This window comes from Dendroctonus ponderosae, unplaced genomic scaffold (assembly GCF_020466585.1).
Source record: "Dendroctonus ponderosae isolate FM_Combo_2020 unplaced genomic scaffold, Dpon_F_20191213v2 Dpon_F_20191213_2, whole genome shotgun sequence".
NCBI lineage: Eukaryota > Metazoa > Arthropoda > Insecta > Coleoptera > Curculionidae > Dendroctonus > Dendroctonus ponderosae.
The window spans coordinates 2,685,583-2,708,476 of NW_026018165.1; the positions used below are offsets into that span (position 1 = coordinate 2,685,583).

Consider the following 22,894-nt stretch of genomic DNA (forward strand, 5'->3'; position numbering starts at 1 on the left):
GGAAAATTGGGTTTTTGACTCAATGCACTTTTGTGTTCCTCACTACACACCTGATGCAAGCAAATCCTGTTCTTATTGTGGGCGTTATGTTGAATCTTTTGTTTATTGTACTTTTTCCTAATTTGTCTCCAAATTAGGGCTACAAATGTCCTATAATGTATGCTTAATTACAATATCAGTAATAAAATACTTAGCGACTCATTAATTTTAATTCAGATCTTGTTGCCACACCAAGTATACCATTTATGCAAGGGAATATAATAGTAAGCGTTGTTATATCATACAATGTAACATTTGAAAAAGTTAATAAGCAATTTATGTATTTACTTCTAAGGAATGTTCTAAAGGTGCACAGCCCATATCATGTTCTATTATCAAACAGCAAATGGGCCTGCTACATGCCTTTCAACTGGCAGATCGAATGGACATGCTTGCTCTCAATGCAGTTCTTTATCTTGCCAAATAAATTGCGTTATTATTTGACAGCCACTGAAGAATTTTTAATCAAAAGGTTATTTTCATTGCCTTTTGGTGGTTCTGGTGTATTTGGCAATTGCTCGCACTAAACCGCGTATATGTAAACTAATAAAATTAGCGACAACTCCAAAAGTTGCAAGTATTTAAACTAAACTTTAGCAAATAAGTGTTAGATAATTGAGTTATTTCCATAGCGGCGATATTTATTGCAATTCTAAAGCGAACAGATAAATCTAAAGCATGTAATAGCATTAACACAGACAAGGTTTCATTTCAAATAAGCCTGACCGGTAAAAAATTGACCACTTACCATGAATTGAGTCAAGAATTTATTTAACTTTGGACCTGAGACCGAATTTCGATTTCCCTTGTTAATTCGATACGTTGTACGAGCCTAATCTTCGACTAAGTCCATTACCGATTAGACCAAACAACGCAATGTCTTCTTTCAAATTGATATTAAATGGTGTAAGGTTAAAAGCTTTGCAAATTGAACATTATAAATTAGCCGGCTTGTCTTCAGTTTCTTGTATTATCAAGCGCGGTTCAAGTAGTCATAAATGGAATTTTATACAGTATTTGTGCCATTACTCCGTTTTATTATGTCATGATTTTAATGTTCGAGATTGGATTTAAGTACTTGTGATTTATTGTGTCTTTAAGATAGTGCAAAATGATCATCAACTGTACATTTCTGAAAACTCGTAGTTTCGAAGGGTTTTAGTTGGTTAAATAATATTTGTAGACACTTGTTTTCGCAAAATACAATTTATCAAACGTTTATGAAATCATTAATTAATCGAGTAATGTTTAATTGAAGTAATCTTGACAGATTTCTGAAGATAGCAGTGATAACAAACCTTGAATATTTACTAGACAAATGTATTAGTTTATGTCCTATTTAGACATAAATTTGCTGTTAAGAAACGAAAGCTTTTGTATAATGCCACTCGTGAAACCCGGAAATAATTGAGTGCTCTTCATTTTATCCTAATCACTTACTTTTTAATGTTCCTTAATTAGTCCAGCCGGATTGCATTTTTTCCGGGCACTAAATAGATGAAGGTAAAAAGTTATTATGATTTTTTTGAAGCAAAATTAAATTAATTATAGAAAATGAAAAATAACGCTAAATTCAGCGGTTTTTTCGTTTTTTTGAGTAAACAAATGAACGGATTTTAATTTAGTTTTTCTTATTCCAGGTATTTTTAATGCTTGAAAAAGAGTATTAATATTTTTTCAATAGCACCAACCGTTCAAAATTTATGCGCAAAAAGCGAGTTTTTGCACTTTCTTTAATTATTTGGACAATGCTTTACAGCCGGAAATCGCGCTCAAACTTTTGTCTCAATATTTTGACATCCTATAAGGTCGAATAAGGTCAATAAGCAATAAGTAATAAATTAACCTATTAAATATTCAAAATAAATGTTGAATACTTTTAACATTCGGTTATCACAACAGGCGAATAGACTGATTGCAGTGCCTTAAATGTTAATTATTCAACATCTACATGTTATTGTCTTTGTTAATGGTTCTGTTGGAAAGAATGCTCCATTTTACGATCCTATAAAATTACGCATTTATTTTATCACATTGTTAATTTAAAGGCTACATCCTAATTTCTTAAATGCGCTGCTATTGTAAATACCGAATTAGCAGGTGATATGAAAAGGTGCGTTTCACGGTGCGTTTAATTTGCTTACCCTTGATATTTATCTATTTTCGAGCACACATCCCTGAACACTACCAATAATTACAACATTCATGCGTTCAACTAGCGATGATTACACCGCTTTTCGCTAAAAAAATGCATTCACCATACTGGAAATTTCAAAGTTTTACAATTCATAGACAAAAATAGGCAGCCATTATGAAGTTGCACCAATATGGTTGATGTAACTATACCTACGTTTTGTGCAAAAAAGTTGGGAAATGTGGCATGTGGCCTCCATTTTAATATATTCCAGCTGTGTTTTGCAATTACGCATTGAGATTTTAAAACACCTATTAATTTATTTTTTTGGAAAAAGTTAATTTACTACATAAACGTATCCCTGAATGACCATATTGGTTTAATAAATTACTTTTTTCTCGCTTGCGAAATCAATCGCTCATGTTTTTCGTCAGTAGCATTTTCCATTGCTGAATAATATTCTAGCGAATTAATTAATCTGTTCTTAACAATGATTTTGGCAACTTTAACGTATCGAATTTTTCAAGGTGTTTGTAAATGTGGCAAAAATAATTTTATACATAATACGTCTGATTTGGTAACAGCTGAAAGAAATTGTGCTTTAGTAGAAACCTTCGCAGTAATTGAAATTTGTTAATGAAGTGAGTCTTTTAGAAGTACAATCACTTATGTAAACAGAATTTTGCTTATTTTCGCATATTGTTGAAGTGCTAAAACTTCGTTTTATAATTCAGCCATTCACTTTTCACTCACTGGTCTTGAACGAACGAAATATTACATAAATTCGACGTATCATTTGAGCATGTTAGTGATTTGTCGAAAATAGTAAACTCAAATGGAAATTTGCAATTGTACATGTGTCATGTGTTGTTTACTTAATTTTTAACGATTTCCGCCTTAAGTTCACATTTGGAATACGAAATGAAGGCTCCGTAAGTCCGTTTTATTCTTTAAAGTATTTTTTATGCTTGGAACGTTTAATAGAACAACGGTAAAAATACGTGATTTTGTTTCATTTCCACTCTCATAATGTTGGATATACAATTAAATGTAGTGATGAATTTCCGTAAATCTTCCTGCAAACAGAACTTTGATTTATTATTTTTTACTCTCAACTGCTGATTAACTTTGGTTAACAAACAGTTGCCTATTGGACGCATCCGTGCATGAAGAAAGGAATTGTAAAGTTGATTTTGTTTTTCAGATATTGAAAAAACCTCACTTCTGTTCTTGTTATGTAAATTAAAGTGGATCAAATCCAGCTGCAAACTTGAAGCAAGATTAACGACTATGAACTCCCCTGATTGTGTTATCTTTCAGCGCACTTTTTTTTTTAGTTTACGTCGTTTGCTCCTACAGCTTTAACCCTTGCGTAATGTTGTAACAGCTGATACACGTGCCTGAAAACCAGTTTTCCATCTTTTTCCGCCGCAGTATAACAAAATCGCCTGCAAACGACAGTTAAAAATTCTCATTTAATGAGGAAGGGGGCCTTTTACCTCCCCAGTGCTACTTTAAATGATAACGTAACCAAAGGAAATCATTGAGGCAGATGGCCTTTCACACGAAAACATCACAGTTGCGTTATTCTCAAACATAAAAACCCAGAATTTTACCTGAAAAGTGCGAAAAGCACTTTTGCAAGTTTTCTATAGTTATAGGGGTTCCGCAGCTGATATTGGTGGCAAATACATTGGCGGTTTGTCATTTTCGGTCAAAGTAGCCGTTCTTTTGATCTTTGCTTTATCGCTAGGATGTCTGAATTTTGACCAGTTGATTCAGTGGTGAATTTTACCACAGGCATTGTGTGTTTTACCAGTATATTCTTTTCTTTCGTATTCTGTAGAGGGACTGCAAAAAACCGCAGGAAGTACCAAGAGTTTCTTAGGTAAATGTCTATATTTATACAAATTAATCTGATTTTCTGTTAAATAGATGCACTGTCCGGCGAATTAGGCTTTTAGCTCGTTTTTAAAAGCTTTCACCAAGTAAAACACCTGCAGGGATGCTCCTTCTTGCGACACGGCAGGAAATAGCCTGAAAAACTCACCAACTTCAATTAAATGTTTCCAGTTCAACAAATGATACTTTTAAAATGCAAACACTGCGTAGAGTGGAAATGAACGTATCCATATGTCAACATCCTGTGTTTGCATACTACAGTCCCCCTGTGAAGTGGAAACTCGGTTTTTAATGTTTCACAATTTGTGAACATATCGACTCAAATAAACTGAGAAAAAGTATACAAAAAATCGTTACCCTTCGATAATAGTTGTGCGTAAATTTAATTAATTGATTTGCGGCAATTATCTGGTTAACTTAGAGGTTATCGTCGGGTTAACTGCAATAGTTATTTTTTTGCGTGAATAACCACCAAATTATCTGCATAAACCTGGCCACGTGCAATTAAATTACAATTGGTTTTGGCTGCTGAACTAGTGAGTTTTAGGCACAGTGATATACTGCACGTGTTGCAAGCGAAACAAGAAATATTTCCAAAACAGCCCAAAACAATTTTTCATTACCTTACTCTTCTCAATAATTTCAGAAATTACTCTCTAAATCAATATCGGGTGTTTGCAATGAATGTTGTCATTATTCTTTAAATGCGTTCCAAAACTTTTTTGCACACAATTGGCCGAACAAACTGCATATAATTTGCTAAAAACCGATTGACGTACGCTTGAAAGATATTTATATTATTATATTATAATTTAAAAAATTAACTCCGATAATTGTTTTACGTAGATTCAATGCGCACTAAATGTATGTTTTATTTAAAGGTTATCGCCAGGGCGTTAAATCTGTGGAAATAACCATAAAGCTACAAGCTACAATTATTAATTTCAGTTTATTGCCTTACAGACTACAGTAGGAATTCACAGTAGGAGTTCAATTTTTGATCATTTTCAGGTGTTAAAAAATATTATTTTTTTGGCTTAAGTACAAGGGACTTTTATTAATTGCGAGTTGAAGAAAAATTGATGTTATTTGAGAGAGTTAACCACAAGATGATTTAGATTTATATTTTTGATTTATGGATTTATTTAGTTTACAATATATTAAAACTGAAACATGCCTTTTTGATTACAATCTTTTGTATGTTTTAACTCAGATGAAGGCGATTTTATAAGCAGATCTGGCCCATTAATTACTACCATATTTCATAAAAACTCCTGAAAATCTCGAATAGTTTCTGGATAAGTATAGACATTAGAATAATGAATTGCTCTGGTTGATGCCATCATCAATTGTTCGCTCTTCATTCAGAACACAGTTAAATTTAGTAATTTTATATGAAACTACGCTCTAAGCCCGAGGGCGACCTCAAATGTTCAACTCATTCAGTTTAATTTTCAGTTGCACTGAGCCCTCACGCGTAAAATAGCCAGAATTTTGGTTTGTTTATGGTGAAAGTTAATTCTGGATTTAGTTTGAAGCGAAATGATTTGGCAGTTTTTTTCCAAACAATCAGATATAGCAGTTAAGTGTATGCTGTGATGTTCAAAATATGTGAATCTTTAATATTCAAAAAAATATAGTTTGTTAACTGAGCGGAAGCAATCGATTATCTATTAGGATAATGTGTTTAAATCTTTTAATAAAAGGCAAATGACATTTTTCTTTGATATCTGAGCATTGATGATAAATTAATTTATTGATATGGAGCTTCTTTGTGATACAAAAATAATCGGTCAGATAAGTAGAATAATGGTTTTGGAAAACAAAAATTGCATGGCTGCTGACTGTCACTGTCTGCCATTTTTTGCTATATCCAATATTGATATTTGATATCAATTTAAAAGCAATCACAAAAAGCAATTCTTATATAAAAAACTAATTCCTAGACTATGAGTGCCATGGGAGTTAAGTTTTAATTAAAAACCCATTTCGAATCCTTGAGTCTCTTTCTCCCTGTAAGACAAAACATACCTGGAGTTCCCATCATCAAAACAAAAGCCGACCCCGGTCCGTCGGAACCGCTTCGTGACCAGCGACTAAAGGAAACGACGTATTTTTTTTGCTAAAAATTCTTCACAAAGAACGATGAAGAGAACGGCTTGGCCTGACTTTCAAGGATACTCGTCCAGGTGTCAATGGCACCTAATGGTAATGATGACGCGCGACTGTACCAACTGTTTGTTTAAAAAATTGTGGAGTGATTAAACTGAGGTCGAATTTTTCATTGATTGCTATCCTAGCAAAAAGATGAGCCAATAAAACAAGGGATTCGCGAAAATTTCCTTAATAATTTTTTTCTTGGAGGAAATCCCACTAGCTTCTTGCAAACACTATTTTCTTTTTCAATTAATGTTTTTAGACTCTTTGTGATAGATTAGCTATTTATTTAATAGACAGAGTGATTCAAAATTGGCGTCATTCCTCTGGAGATGTTGTCTGGTCTGGGGGTGTTTTGGGAGTCCAAGAAAAACAGTAAAAAAAATATCAAGGTAAACTGCTTAACTGACGCTACGTAAATACATGTTGCTTCTTAATTATTACAAACTCTAGTAACCATGGGTGAACACAAAACAAATAAAGTAAAAGTTTTTTTTTTATTATCTCCCCTTAATTTTACAAACTACCCGAAGGTATTCAGAAATTTTGTTTGACATACAATTTTAAGAAACTGACATACAATTCAACATGTAGGGTATTGGCCATCCAAATCCCCTATTTTTAATCAATTAATTAATTAATTAATTGTTTTTGACTACTGGGTTTTCAAAGCATTTTACTTAAATCTAGTAGTTAGGTTTGTAGGATTAAATCTCTTCAGTCTAATGTTGTTAAATGGACTCCTCCAGAGTTAAAGTAAAAGTAGCAATGAAATATTTTGAGGTTAGAATAACGTTGTCATTTTGCCGTCAGTGCTGCCAACCTGTTTGGGCAAATGAGTGATAGACTTAAACGTGTCACAGCTGTCATCAGAAACCTCCTGTTAAAGGTTATGTATCTATGATCAATATCGATCACCGAAATCACAAGAGATATTCGAACTTCTGCCCGTTTTACTCCAAACGTGTTTGTGTTCCAATCACTTTATCGTGCACTATTGACAGCAGTCTGGTCCACATTTGGACCAGCTTCTCGTATTCGGTTAATTAAATCCTGCTCAACTTGTACCGGTGTAGCTCGAAAGATCAGATGTTTAATGTGTTCTAGTGTCCTGTGTCCTGTGTATCTGACATACATGGACGGAATGTAGCCCTTTCTTTGGGTAGTTATCGGGACAATTAAGTATCCGGTGTTTGAGAAAGTGAAGTCGTGCAATGCTTCAAGTACTCTTGGAAGGCTCATCTACAATTATCTCCAATACATGTTCCTCTAGGTCTGGAACCCGAGCACCTCAAGCTCGTTCACTGTGTATTAATTCGTGGAGCCAATCTTCCAGTGTCTCTAGCCCTTTGCTGGTCTAAGATTGATAACTAATCGCATATTCGCACATTCGATGTTGGTGTACATTTTGTGAAGGAGCTTCAAAGTCAGTCACAGCTTGACAAATGTTTGTTATAATTGACCAAGGATGTAAACCACGGATTAACCTGTAAATATCTGTTAATGACAAAAAACATCATGAACCTTAAGAGGAATGACGCCAATTTTGAATCACCCTGTATATCGTGAGTTAGTGTTGAAAAACATGTAAATCACCATTTATAAGAAGCACGTTTTCCCAGGGTCGCCACATGACCATCAGTCTAACTATACAGGGTGTCCGAAACAAGAGCCACGCTGATGGATGAAGACAGTAAATTCAGAATAAACAGAATGTTCATGTTGTTTGTATTATCAAAAATGGTTCATTAGTGTGCTTTTTCCAAGATCGGTTTTTGGCATGAGTTCTTTTTTAGTATTTATATCAACATTTAGAATTAAAAATGATATTTTAATGACAAACATGGAAGGTACGTTTGTGAGGGTCAACACTGAAATTTTTAATTATAATTCCTTTGCTTTCTGGTATCCCCATCTGACTATTTACGAAATGACCGCGCATAATATTTGCAACGGCATTTTGTGAATTCCCTAAAATTTAAACTAGCTTTTCATCATCTCTAGAATTGTCTTTATTTTGTTCTCGGACACCCTGTATAGATTAGAAGTCGAAAGTAGGGACTAAATATTTTGATGTACCTAAATATCCATTGGCCGAGATACAATGCAGGTTTCTCGCACTTTTTTTGGTGTCAATTTTGGAAAATCCGCGTTTGCAGATTCAATGGGGTTTTCTACATGCTATTGATGAACATTAATAACGTATGCTTTCTACCTGAAATAAAACTCACAAACTTTGAACTTGGTATCAATGCGTTTTTAACTAGCTGGTTCCAAGAACTAGCAAAATTTTCCCTCAAATCCATTCGATTACTTATTCCTTTATGAGTCAGACCAGCACGCAATTCCTATAATATCTGCAGGTGTTTTGCATCGTGAGTTGAATTTTATTTTCTCATTTCTATCACTTTTTTCCTCAATATGTACCTAAAGTAAAGTGTTATATAAAAAGGTTTGCTGGTACCGGCCAAGATATGCAGGAAATGAATGATGTATTCAAGAGTGACGATCAGCACACAACAGATGTTTGCAGATCGGTTAGATAGTTAATGAAAATCGTCAATGCCATCACAACGACAATGTTGAATGGAAACGACGGGAAAGGAACTGTTTTAGTATGTGTTCTGCTGTATCTGCATGCTAATTTTATTACGTGTTTTCTTGGCCATTTCAACATATTTACAAGTGTTTTATTTGCTCGAAAGTTACACGTGCGTTACCATCTTAACTGCAATTCCTGATTAAACCTGCATTTGAACTCATGCCTTTGATTGGAAGGTATTTTTATAAATATATTGAAGGATGTCGTAGTTACAAATATAATAATTCGATAAATTAAAAGAATGGGTGATTCTTTGGAATGCGATGCCGCCTACCGACATTTATACAGTTGCGAACACAACACGTTTGCACTTTCTTTGTCACTGGATTTTCCATTATTGCAAAACTGATACAGGGTGACATAGCGAAGCTACACCCCCTCTTAGATCGTATTGAAATAGCGACAGAAAAAAAAACGTTCATAGAAAAGTGTTGCGGTTGTCGCCAAAGTATTTTATTCTTATTTACTAAAGTATGCAGGGTAGCTCAAAATAAAGTTATGACAGTCATGTTAATTTTTCTAAATGGAATAGCCGACTTTTTAATCCAGATTCAGGTCATGTATTGAATTCCAAGTATTTTTTGTATAACATACTATGTGACTGAATTTAATAGTTTTGAACATAGCGACATTTGAATATGGGAACCCAACAAATCAATTTTTTAGTATTATTATACTAAGAAACTGTATTATCGTGATTTTGCATGTTGATACCAGACGGGCATAGCGGCTAAAGCATTCGATTGTACTTATTTCGCAACTAGGTGCGAACTACTCTATACTACATTATCTCCTATATTTTCTAATTATAAAGCAATTCAATAGTATTTGGCAATTAGGTGCTACAATTGGGGGTTAATTTCTTAAAATTTCTTTTGGTTGTTTTCATTCGAAGGGCGTAGGGTTTCACATTTAATTTCATTTAGTCAGTCGAAAGTGTTTTCGTTGTGCACAAGTGGTTGAGTGTTCATTGAGAAACAGTAGTTATTTTGTGTGTTTTTGGACAGTTTGGCGCGATCCTGCAGTTACATCATGCCTAGAGTACGAATTAACGGAATTATGTAAAGTTTTCTTGACTTTTCGATAACAAATCTGTTACAGTCATATCTAAGAGAGAGTCTATGAGTAAATTGTTGTAATAGCTAACAAAAAAGTTTTGAAAATAGTAACATGTTGAATTTCCTTTTAGATAATTCATCCAAAATATCAATGAATACTATCTGTTTAAAAAGTTGTTGTTTAGGCCCCACAAGTTAGGCTAAGTGTTTCCTAAGCGTTATTTAATTAACTGCAGAAAGATAAATCGTTTGTCTCCCAATATTGATTAATCTGGTTCGTTATCAAGGAAGTAGATCTCTTGTCCGTAGAATCTTGTCATGTACTTTGTTCAATTCCAACTATGAAATTGCATGTACCTATTTGTTTCGAGCCTAGTAGTTATATTTTTTAACACAACATGAATTCATTTGATAAATCCAAAAGTAATTGATAAAAGTCATAACATATTAAAGGTAATCGTTAATCGGCATAGGCTTTTGACTGGTTCGCTAAACTAAATTCCGAAAAAATCACATCACTTTTTTTGCCATAGCACCAGTGAAGGTATTAGGAAAACATGTGTAAAACTTTGTTTAAAAGTTCATTTCAAATTGAAGTATTTTACTTACAATTTTTAAGCTAAATGTTAAATATGTGTCTCTCACCAATTCCTCTACATTTTGGAACTCGATTTCTTTAAATTTTTGTCGTGAAACTGTTGCCATTTTCTTTAGGATTAAAAAGAAAGCTCTTCCAAGAAGCGAGGGTCTTAACAAATTGTCGAAAGCAAGTGGTGTCATCTATGTATATTAATTGTATTTTTTATTCTAATATTTATATTCTCTTTAACTTTCTTCAGTCCTACCTATTTCTGAACCTTGTTTTTTATTTGACATTTCTTCCAGACACAAATGCATTTTTTACATGTTTGAGAAAGCTTCATAAAAATTGTCTAACTCTAATCAAATGTTTCAGAAAATTGCTCACGACGATGCAATCGTGCTTTTATGCTGAGAGAATCAGCATTATGTAACACTTTCTGGTGCAAATAAACTTTCTAGTTCGATAGTCCTATAGATTGTTTGAAACGTAGTACCTCTCTAATAATCGACAGCAAAAGTGGTTCCAAGTAATACATAACAGCACAAGTGAGAGGATTTTGATCAGATGTAGCTCTTACTTGAGGCCAACAACGCAAGTCAAGGCCACGGTCACCTGCATAATTCTAGGAAAATAAATAACTGATATTGTAGGTTTAAAGCTGAGATGGATTTTTATATAGAGAACTTTACTTGGTTTTGTTGGAAGTTTTCAAATTCGGTAAATTAACGTGGAGTTTTTTTCTGGCAATTTCGCAGAATTCCGACTAATAAAGAAGAACGCTGTGCATACATCTGCTAGAATTTGGTTTCTTCTCTTGGTTGATTTGTGTGGTTTGAACTGGTCATATTGAGGAGTTATGTGCGGAAATATATGCCACACTTTTTCAAATTTAGATGTCTTTCGCAACCTGTTCTGTTTTCGAAAATCCTCTATATTAGTTTCGTAGTAAAGATATATACAGAGGCTTGTAGAGTTTTCACGTATAAACCAGTGGTTTAATTAGTTTTTTTCAATAAGTTATGGTTTTTTATATACAAGCCAGGCTTAACTTTTTTAAATAGGACTCCCTGTATATTTTAACATCATTTAATTGGCTTTTAAATATATATAAACAATATATAATAAACAAGAGTTCACTCAAATTTAGGTACATAATAAGAAATTTAATAATTTTCGTCTATAATGCGTATTTAAATTATGCAAAATATGCCCCATATTAATATGCATAAATAATAAACTAACCGCATCCACCTGCCTAGAAGAACATATTTAGATATTTTAAGTTATGCATAACTCAAAATTGACAACATATTGTTTAGATATTTATAAAACTAGATGGTAAACTGGTATTTTTATTAATTGAAATGCCTACAAAATTGGGAAAACATATTACCGAAAAGGTTTACCACAATTTGGCAAATGCTAGTTATTCTTGTCAAAAGTTATAAATCTGCAATTTTGTACAGCTATCTACCTGGAACAATCTGTTAATGACAAGGCAACACCGTTGCCACTTTGTATTTTCATCAAAAAATTGTAGAAGAGTACCTAACTAATTTTTTAATTAAAAAAATCATAATTTGAATTAAAGATACGTAATTAAGTACTCCAATCAAACTGGAACCATTTCAAAATAATACTTATTAATCACGGGGAGCTTCGATTTTCAACTCTGAATATTTTGTTATATTATCGTTGAAGTGGTAATATTTTGTCGGTTCATCTTATTGGATTGGCTTGGATTTCTGAAATTACCATTCGTTAGTTTTGTTATACGAAGACACTGTCTTATCGTGATTTTGCTTGTTGATACGAGACGGGCATGGCGATTAACGTTCAACGATATTCAAAAAATTATCTCGCTGAATTAGAAAACCATTCAATAGTATTTCGCAACTAGGTGCTAACCAATAATAGCCTAATTAAAAAAAAATTTTGGTTGTTTATCCCCAGAGAATAGGGTTTCACATTTAATTTCATTTAGTTAGCCGAGAGGATTTTCGTTGTGCACTTGTTCAGTTGGTTGAGTGTTCATTGAGAAACAGTAGTTATTTTATGTTTTTTGGGTAGTTTTGACCGAGCTTCGGCTTCGGTTACATCATGCCTAGAGTACGAATCAACGAAAATATGTAAATATTAATTTTTATAATTTATTGAACTGGTGATATGATGTTTTTTTTAATCTATAGGGTTGATGCGGATTGATGTTTTGAAAACTTGTTTGTTGGGTATTTCACACTCAAAATTAAGAAAAAAAGACGGAATAAAGATTTTGATTAACTGATTAAGAGTGCTCGTATATCTCGAAGAAATAATAACGACATTCCTCATTTCCATTCGCTCCAAACCGAAGGGAATAGAGAAGAGATTATTGTTTAAATGTGCTTTGACTGTATTGTGTTTTGGGAGTAACGGGCATTGTTTAATAATGCGTTTGTTTGATTTCAGACATGAAAACGGTGCGGGTTTGAGAGTTGATCAGTTTAGAGGCGGCAGGGCCGCAGGCGCCGGGGCGCACCAAGCGGCTGGCGGCGGCATCCGCGGCGCCGCTGAAGTGCGGCGGGCGTATAAGGCGTCCGTGGTGCCTGCTTCTGGTGGTACCAAGACGGGACCACGTGGTAGACGAGGTGCTCGTGGAATGAGCATGGGCCAGAAGGTAAGAACCAGGAATTCATACTTAAGTTGTCACTAAGTGCACTCTGCCGTTTTTTTGGGGAAAAAACTACCCATCGACATGGTACCCATTTTATGCGGAACTCGTCCCAAAAAGCCAAAACTGTTGTCAAAATCGAGATACAGTCAATTGTAGCCGAGCTAGTACCAACATGGTTAGTTTTCTCAAAAATGCCCAAACAAATCGCCGTTTGCGATCAATATCAACTGAAAACTAGTAAATTTTCCAAAAAAGTCTATCAACATGGTACAGGGTGTTTCCTCATAAGTTGACACCACTCAAATAGATCACTTAAAATGTATGTAAACATTTAATTAAAAAAAAAGATCAAAATATCATTTATATCAAAATATGGTGAAAAGAGTTAATACAAAAGTTGTTTATCATTACGCTGATTTTTAAAATCGGAAATTAAAATAAAAAAATAGAAAACGTAAAGGTCAATTTCAACATGTTGAAGTAGTCCAGGGGAAACTTTTCTCCCAGACTTTTTCATCACCGTAAACCGACGGATACTTTACACTCACACACACACACTCTCAATGTATTCAATAGTCTTTAAATAATCCCAGAGAAAAGAATCACGAGGCGCTAAGTCGCGGTTATTAGTGGGCTTTGACATAAAACCAGCTCGGCCACTCCTGATATAAAAATTTTTATTTAAAAAAAGGGCTACCGGGACAAACGTTATGTGGGCGTATAAGATATTTAATTCTTCATCTTCATTAGCAATGTTTTCTTCTTTCTTCTAATAGTTTGCCGATCGCAAAATCGTTTTTCTACATTTCTGAAGGTTCAAGGTTTTTCATGAGGAAGGGGCATTATTTTAACCACGTATTGTAAGTCCCAAAACAACCCTAGTTTGCTTTAGCACCTTTAGTTTACATTAGCCTGAAGTTTGATTTAAAAAATACAAAATGATAAATTTATTGAAAACGCATTGCGATATTTAAACGAAATTTTCGAGGGATGAATAGCTAGAGAAGAGGCGTGTTTTGCAACGAAATAATTTTGCTAAATTTCGCCAGTGCCGTGCGTACCTGCAGACTACCGAAATTGATAAGGAAATAATGGTATGCCACTATATTTTTTAATTATTACAATTACTTTTCAAATCCCTTGATGCACTCCAAACAAAAAAGATATATTGCATTATTTACAAAACATGCGTCTCTCCTAACCATTGGTTTCTTTCGTATAAGTATCTCCATGCGCCTTGAATAAATTTATCATTTTGTATTTTTAAATTAACTATCAACCGCCTGTAAATCCGTAACGAAGCATTTTTGGCCTATCGTTTATAAAGCAAACTAGGGTTATTTTCGTACCTAGAATACGTGGTTCAAATAATGCCCCTTCCTCATGTAACACAAATAAGGGTGTAAAGGGTGTACCATGAAAAAGAGAGATTTACGTCTTTCGAGTTTTTATTTTAACTTGATTAATAATGAACAACTTTAGTATTTACTATTTTTCTCAATTTTTTAAAATAAATTATCTTAATTGATGAGGAAACACCTTGTAACATTTTATTCTGAAATCCTTCCAAAAAGCCAAATTTGTGTTCAAAATCGACCTACAACCCAATTGTAGTCGAGCTAGTAATCAAAATTGTTGATTTACTCAAAAACTATTATTTTGTTTGTTGATTACTCATGCTAACACCCTATACACAAATTTTACCTGGCAAAACCATTGAAATTTGCCAAAGAAAACGAAAATCGCAAATAACTCAGTGATTCCTAAATTAAGTAAGTTAAATAGATGATTTGTCACAAAGTGCACTCCGCTATATTTCTTATGAAAATTGGTGTTGAATGAAAAATTCAGATTTTTTATCAAGAAAATGGCCGATTTATTTCGCGAAATTCAAAATCCTAAACATGTAAAATGCTTTCATCAACAGTTATAAATAAATTATGGTGAACTAGATGATTAAATATTATTTTTTTTCTTATTTTAGGTCAGTAACGGAGTTAAGGCGGGCAACGGCAGGGACGCCGCAGCCGCCCCATACAAACCAGTAATTCCCAGGGAACTCGCACAAGACTTTGCCAGGCCCCCACGATTAGATATGTTGTTAGATATGCCAACTGCATTGAGGGAAACGCAACTAAAATACAGTTGGAATCAAGATGATCGCTCTCTAAATATCTTCGTCAAGGAAGATGATAAGTTAACGTTCCACAGACATCCTGTAGCACAAAGCACCGATTGCATTAGAGGCAAAGTAGGCTTTACTAAGGTAAGGTTTTTCAGTTTTTGGGTGGCTTTACATCAGCTAATATATATATTTTTTCTTTACAGGGTATGCACTGTTGGGAGATATGTTGGTCGACGCGTCAACGAGGTACCCACGCAGTGGTGGGGGTGGCAACCGCAGACGCTCCACTTCATTCTGTAGGATATCATAGTTTAGTAGGCAGTACCGATAACTCCTGGGGATGGGATCTAGGACGTAATAAACTCTATCACGATTCAAAAAATTCTTCAGGATCGTTGTATCCTGCGTCGTTAAAGCCAGACGAAACTTTCATAGTGCCAGACAAATTCTTGGTTGTCTTAGACATGGACGAGGGCACTTTAAGTTTCGTAGTCGACGGCCAGTACCTAGGAATAGCATTTAGAGGACTTAAGGGCAAAAAGTTGTATCCTATTGTCAGCGCAGTGTGGGGACATTGCGAAATTACGATGCGGTATATTGGAGGGTTGGATCGTAAGTATTTTCACTTATATACCATTTAATATATTGAGTTGGCAAGAAAGTATTTTCGGGGTGTTAGTGTGAAATCAAACTCATTTTTTCTATACAACAAATTAACTTTAATCAGTCAAATATCTTCGATTCTGTTCTATGACCTTTTGCCATCCTTCTGGTAACTTTATGATCTAGCAAAGCCCTCCACCAAATGCGATTTGAAGTAATTGTTATTAATGAAATTTTTCCCATTTAAGAAATTTTGTAAATTTTTGAATAAATGGTAAGTCGATGGAAGTCAATCACTTCAGAACCAAGCTCCATAAGTTCCGTACGTTTTGACTCACATCGATGAGGTGGAACACGATTTATTTATAAATTGCCAATTCTGGCCTTTTCTCTTTGATTGCTTTGATTTCACAAGTTATTGACAGTGAACTTCTGAGTTGAACACATACAGCACCTTTGTTGTCCCACTCAATTGACAGCGTGATGTTTTTTGATGCAACTCAGCTTTTGATATACATAGTTTGTGCTGGTTTATTGATGACTTGAACAAAAATGTTTTTTGATTAACGTGATTGTAAACGATCCATTTTTCATCGCCAGTGATAATTCTTTTCAAAAAAGAATCGATTGCATTATATTTGAATTATCGTTGTGTTAGGTGAGTTTCTTTCAATTCGTGCGGACCCCACATAACGAGCTTCTTAACAAGTCCAATACGTCTTATATGATTTTTAATTGTTAGGTGTGATTCGATTCAATTATGGCTTTCATTTTGCCATCATCAACTTCAGAAGGTCGACCAGAATGTTGGTGATCTTTGCGTGAGAAATCTGCGAAAATAAATTATTTAAACCGATTCTGTCACGTGCATTCTGTTAAAATATTTCAACAAAACCACAGACTTCACATATCCATTTGTGAACCTCAGCCGCTTACTTGTCTTTATAAAAAAAAATTTGAAATGTGTTAAAAATGCTTACTTCATGTTAAAATTGACCGTAAAGTGGCAACTGTGAACGAATCAATCTAGATTGGATGGAATTTGTTTCTGTAGCAAGAAATATCGACTACCAAATCTGAGAAGAAACAAATTCTAACATTGACAAAAGAGTAACAAAATAAACCGTAAACCGAAATTACTTTCTTGCAAATCTAATATTAGTGAATAGTTTTTGCGAAAAGTAGAAAGTTTCAATCGATTAAGTTTCTAATAGTTTTAGTGAACTTAATCATCTCTACATTTGTATATTGCTCCTTACAACAAAGCACTTTTCCCATTTATCTTTGTAGAACTTATGAAGAAAACACATAATCTTTCTGTTTGTTTCAGCTGAACCTCTCCCACTGATGGATCTGTGTCGACGTGTAATAAGACAGAAAATAGGAAAAGCCCAACTGGAAGAAAAAGTGATGAGTCTTCAATTACCTCAGGCTTTGCAGACCTATCTGTTATATCGAGACCGAAGATAATGATAATAATGATACTCAACTTCCGAAGAATTGTCTTCCGCGGTACCTTGTTGTAAAAAATTGGCGGAACTGTACGATTTTAGCTAAGAAAAACTGAACTGATATTTTTAAACCAAAAAATCCATTAAGCACCGGACTTTTTTGATCGTGTAATTACTTGACTCGTTAATTCCGAGCTCTTGTGATGCGAATTTTTGGAAATGAATCTCGGAACATTCTGCGAGTTTTTCGGTATGTGTGTTTGTGTGCGCGAGCGTGGACATGTTCTACATGGTTTTTAAAGTGTTTACTATTGATCTCGAAAGCAAACGTTTTCGCCATATTTCAATTAATGATTAATTACCCGATTTTTTTGAGGAGTGTATAGCTATATGGAGAAGGATACCTTAGAGAATCAGATAACGCTATAGATAGTTTTATCTGATACTTTTAAGTAACGTTTACATTAGAATTACAGTAAAGTGCCAGAGCAAGTCGGTAAATGTAGACACTGTATTCGGATTTTCTAAGAAAAAATAAAAAAACAGTACGAGCTGTTTTTTATCTTTTATAGCTACAATGTCCTGAATAGCTAACGAAAAATTAATATCCTTTGAGTAGTGGCAATACAATTGCCTTCATTGTCATCAATCTTTGATTATGTTTAGCTTATATTACCTTGTTTAGATTAAAAGCAAACTTGAAAACTCATGTTGTACTTGCCATGGTTTTATTATTATTTCGTTGTTTGGATCTTCTATGTAGAAAAAAGCTGGCTTGTGATATGCTTTCCTAATAACGATTTGGTTTCACACGCGTCACTAGTTGCAACGGCACTTTACCAGTCTTTTGGCTTCAAATCAGCTGGCTTGTTAGTTGTGCGTGAGTTAAATGATTTTTACGGTTGCAAATAAAACATTCCTTAAAAAATAGTCCGCCACTTGCGGATATAGACAGTGGTGACAAACCAAGCAAACGCATTTTTAGATTTTTGATCTTAACTTCGTCAATATTAAAAATGTTGGTCTTCGGATTTGCTCAATTATTCCTTTCATTCAAAATCGTACGGCGGACACGTTTTTATTAAAAGTCTTACAAGCTCTCACGTCACCGCAAGCCAGCCATTTTTATCGCAAAATAATGTCAGTGAAGATTTATTTTTGTAAATAGAGAAACGTAGATAAGTGCCAGTTACACACATAATTTATATAATAATAAATAAATACATGTACGTATGACTGTAACCGTCTAAAACGAGCGATTAGTCCGATGTAATAATGAACAAAAGTGAAAAAGCGTTGTAAATGTAAGAATTGATTTTGTAGTAAAATTTTCCCTATGTATTTGTAATAAATAGCCATGTACTGTGCGGTCATTCCAAGACCCGTGTTCACGAGTGTATAGTGATGTGGTTTGTGTTTAGGACTTAGGACTATTTTCGTATTGAAATTTAAAGCAATTCTTCATTTGTAATTAATAAATAAAAGCATTTTGTGGACTCTGGTTTTAGATTTCCTGGTGGAGAAATTCGGACAAATGTAAATAAACAAACTTGTAGAATATAATTTAATTAGCTGGAGCAATTTGGAAGTTTTTTGTATTAACTTTCAAATTATTTCAGCAACGACGTCTGTATTTTTTCAGACATTTCAGAAGTGCGATTTGAAAAGCATTTATAATCTGGTCAGAAACTTTTTTGGCATTATATAAAGTTTGTCTCCCAGAGGGAGATGTGTTTAATTGAAATAAAACACAACGAAAGGTGACTTTCTTATTCTTGTAAGTGCTAGTTACCCAATTAGTTGCATTTCCCAGTAATCTTTACAAATTTCCAGCAACCCGTGATTATAGAAATACCCAACAAACTTTAATGTTTTTTTCTAACTTTGCTCTTTTTTCTAACTTGCTGCTTTCAATTTGAGGTACCATCGACAAAAGTTCTATTACACAACACTATTGGCAATTTTGGTTCAAAATAATAATAATAATAATTGGATGTCAAAACAGTTTTCTAACTACGAATGCACAATATAACAGAACTATTTTTTATATAGGAAATATAAACCCCTCTTGTATATTTTTTGAATTATATCCAATGTGTTCACATTTTTCAAGGCATAGTTTTCCTTAACGAATATTAAAATATCGAAATGTATCCAACAAGAAGGAACAAAATTCAATCGCATACTGTTATTTCGTAGCGCCTGGACGAACTAATGTAAGTAGGATGTTTTAATTATTGTATTTAAGTTTGCTGTGAGTGTCCAGGCTTATTTTTAAGTTAATCGATGTATTCTAAATAAAAATAAACTACTCTAAGATTGAGGCATGTATTTCAATTTCTTTAAGCAGCTATTTTACCTAACCAATCCAAACGACGACACGTCAAACACAAAACTTGAACATAATTTGGGTTTTCTAAGTAGGAACGTTGAAAGTGAAAGTAACTGCGCCGAATATAAGAGGATCGGTTAAACCAAAAAATTTCTGAAATATTTACGTACGTCGCTGAAACACTTTTCAGTGCGTCGTTGCGGAAAACTACTAGATTTTATGTATATCAGATATAAACTGGGTGAAAACACATGGGCAAAAAGTATATTTTCACTCTTATATTGAAGTTGTTAATGGCAAGCAAAAATATCAAGGATAATAAATCAAATCATACTTTTTGATAGTTACAGCGAGATGATATGTTACATATCAACGTTTTTGTTTTAGTTGAAGGGGTCCCATTTTGGAATATGGATCGTTTAACTGTCGAAGAACGCGTAAAAATTATTAAATGTTACTATGAAAATGGTGATTCTGCTGTATCAACGTCTAAACGTTGATGCAGCCTTACGAGCAGATTACGGTCGACATAATCGACCCACAGAGGAAACAATGTCTGACTGGAAAGACTGGATCGGTTACTAATATTGTAAGGCCTGTGTATCATCGCAACATTCGTTCAGCTGAAAATATTACTGTTGTTGCTCAAAGTGTGGAGGAAGACCCGAATTCATCGATTCCCCGACATGCTCAACATTTGGGCTTGTCTTGCGGCTCATTGAGGCGAGTTTTAAAATTGGATTTGAAGCTCCATCGGTACAAAGATCAACTGACTCAAGACCATGGGCAACGCAGAACATACACAAATTGGGTGATTGAACAACAAGCCGTTGATAATGATTTTTCGAACCAAATTTTCTTCAGCGATGAGGCTCATTTTTCGCTCGGTGGTTACGTGAATAAACAGAACAGCCGTATATGGGGGTCTCAAAATCTTCAGGTGATCGCAGAAAGGCCTTTGCATCCTGAAAAAGTGGCCGTATGGTGTGCATTATGGTCCGGTGGTGTTATTAGCCCGTAAGTTTTTGAAAACGATCAAGGAAGAGCCATAACAGTCAATTCCGAGCGCTATGGACGCATGTTAACCGATTATTATTGAAGAGAAATTGAATATTATGATCTGGAAGACATCTGGTTCCAGCAGGCTTGGGCAACGAGTCACACAACACTGGCAGTTAGAGAAGAGAAATGCAAGAGAAATTTCCAGGACACGTAATTTCGAGATTGAGTGATTTCAACTGGCCCGCAAGATCCTTTGACTTAACACCGTTAGATTTCTTTTTGGGGGGTTATGCGAAAGATCGTGTTTACGCCAACAATCCTCAAATTCTTGAGCAACTGAAAAGAAATATCCATGAAGTTATGATCGAGATGTTACCGGTAATGTGCTGAAGTCATTCGAAATTCGCTCAAAAGGATTGAGGGCTGTAGGAGGTCCCGTGGAGCACATTTAAATGATATTGTTTTCACGTATAATGGCAAGGTTAAATCTGTATATTGAATTAAAATTCTCGTCTCCATCTAAATATTTTGATTGTTTCTTTTATTTTACTTTCCCAAGCGTAAAATGGATAACCCCTGTATATCTTAGGGCTACTTTTTGAGTTAATAAGCCATTATTTTTTCGCTTCTTTCACTGGGTTAGTTTTTATATATATGTAGTGTTTCGAAAATAAGTGAGTAATGAAGATAATTGATAATCCTTTTGGGAATTTGACTGAAAAAAACGACAAAATAAAAATGCTACCGCATTCCAGATATTTTTCGTAAGACCATACATACATTTTTAGCATATAAAATCCTAATTTAGATTGTATTGTGAAATAGCAACCAAAACAGCAAAAACCTGAAACATTTTGAATATGATCATTTTTCGTTAAAACGACTCACAAACTTGTTCTGCAGCTTTGAGTATCTGCACCCTGTACACAAATGTTGTTCTAAACTGATCACTTTGAGCAGCATTCTATAATTCGAACTGAACGTGACTTTATTATCGAGCCCCCTACAATGTAATTACTGTAGGCCAAGAATCTCCAGACATGTACATATATTTCATCAATGTCGCACCCTCTGGCGTTATTTCGGACCTCCCCAACAAATTAGATCCACCCCAACAGTTCCACCCCCCAGCGGAATTAGATCTGTAGAAAAATGTTCTTCTACCCCTTTTAGCAACCCTCGTATGTTGTAAATTGTTTTGCATGCAACGTTTCGAAACTGCAGGGTCGATAATTTTAACGCGTCGTGGAAAATGTGAAATATCGCGTATTTAGAGATCTTTATGGCGGGCGCTGGAATTACTCATATTCAAGATATCTACCAATCTTTTGCCATTAAAAATATACATTTTAGACAAAAAGTAGATTTGTTTGATTTGCAGCAAAGTCTCCGTTTTGGACAAGCGAATAAAAGATATTCAGATTTAAACTGAATAGTATGTTATACCTACTGAGAATCTAATGCAACTTCAACGTAGGTATTTAAAATTAACTAAGGAATCAGATCGTGATACTAATTGCGAGCGTTAAGAAACGTTTGAACTTTCATTAAAATACAAGCAGGAAATGTATGTAAGTACAAATAAACAATTTAAATGGTTGTAGAAGTGTTTTATACCTACAGCTGATAAAAATATACTTTGTGACCCTGAAATATTTGAGCAAAATATCTAGCATATATTTCTCGGAAGAAAGCTTCATGGGGAGTGCAAGTTAAGATTGAGAAACCGAGAAAAAACGATACTTTTTTGTAAGTCTGCTTCTTGAATATGGCCTTATTTACAATTCAAATCGGCAGAATTTTGAGGCGAGAAACCATAATCTGTTCCGTATTTCTGTGCACAATGAAAAGGCGCGATTCGCGCTTTAACCTCGGTAGCATACGGACGTACCAGTGCGAGCGTATATAAATACCTAAGATATTCGCAAACTGCGAGGAATTTTGGTAGTTTTTTGGACAACCAATAATACCGGGTCTGTCCTAAAAGTAAGATGCATCCCGGGACTTCACAGTCCGAATCGGACACGGCCTCCCAGGACGACGGCTTTAAAAAGCCAAAATCAAAGAAAAGGGGTAGAAAACCTGCCTCCTCACCAACAACACCTACCCAAGATCAGAAGAGGCCAGCGCTGGAGATGCTGCATCCTGCAACTCCTTCAACTTCGGCCGAAACGGAGACAATACCTACAACATCAACCATAGCTACAGTGACAAAACACCAACCAATACATCCAATACATCCAACATATAAGT

At 34.5% G+C, this 22,894-nt stretch overlaps 1 protein-coding gene across 4 annotated transcripts in view; it reads left to right on the forward strand.

Annotated features, from left to right (window-relative positions):
• Positions 1-19,630, forward strand: part of LOC109536910 (protein gustavus) — a 62,507-nt gene extending 42,877 nt beyond the window's left edge. For all 4 annotated transcript variants that reach the window (XM_019903366.2, XM_019903367.2, XM_019903369.2 and 1 more), the window contains exons 2-5: positions 12,924-13,131; positions 15,113-15,394; positions 15,457-15,865; positions 17,187-19,630. In XM_019903366.2, the coding sequence (XP_019758925.1) occupies positions 12,924-13,131; positions 15,113-15,394; positions 15,457-15,865; positions 17,187-17,326 (1,039 nt within the window). In that variant the 3' untranslated portion in view covers positions 17,327-19,630. The remainder of the gene's footprint in view (positions 1-12,923; positions 13,132-15,112; positions 15,395-15,456; positions 15,866-17,186) is intronic.
• The last annotated feature ends 3,264 nt before the right edge of the window (positions 19,631-22,894 follow it).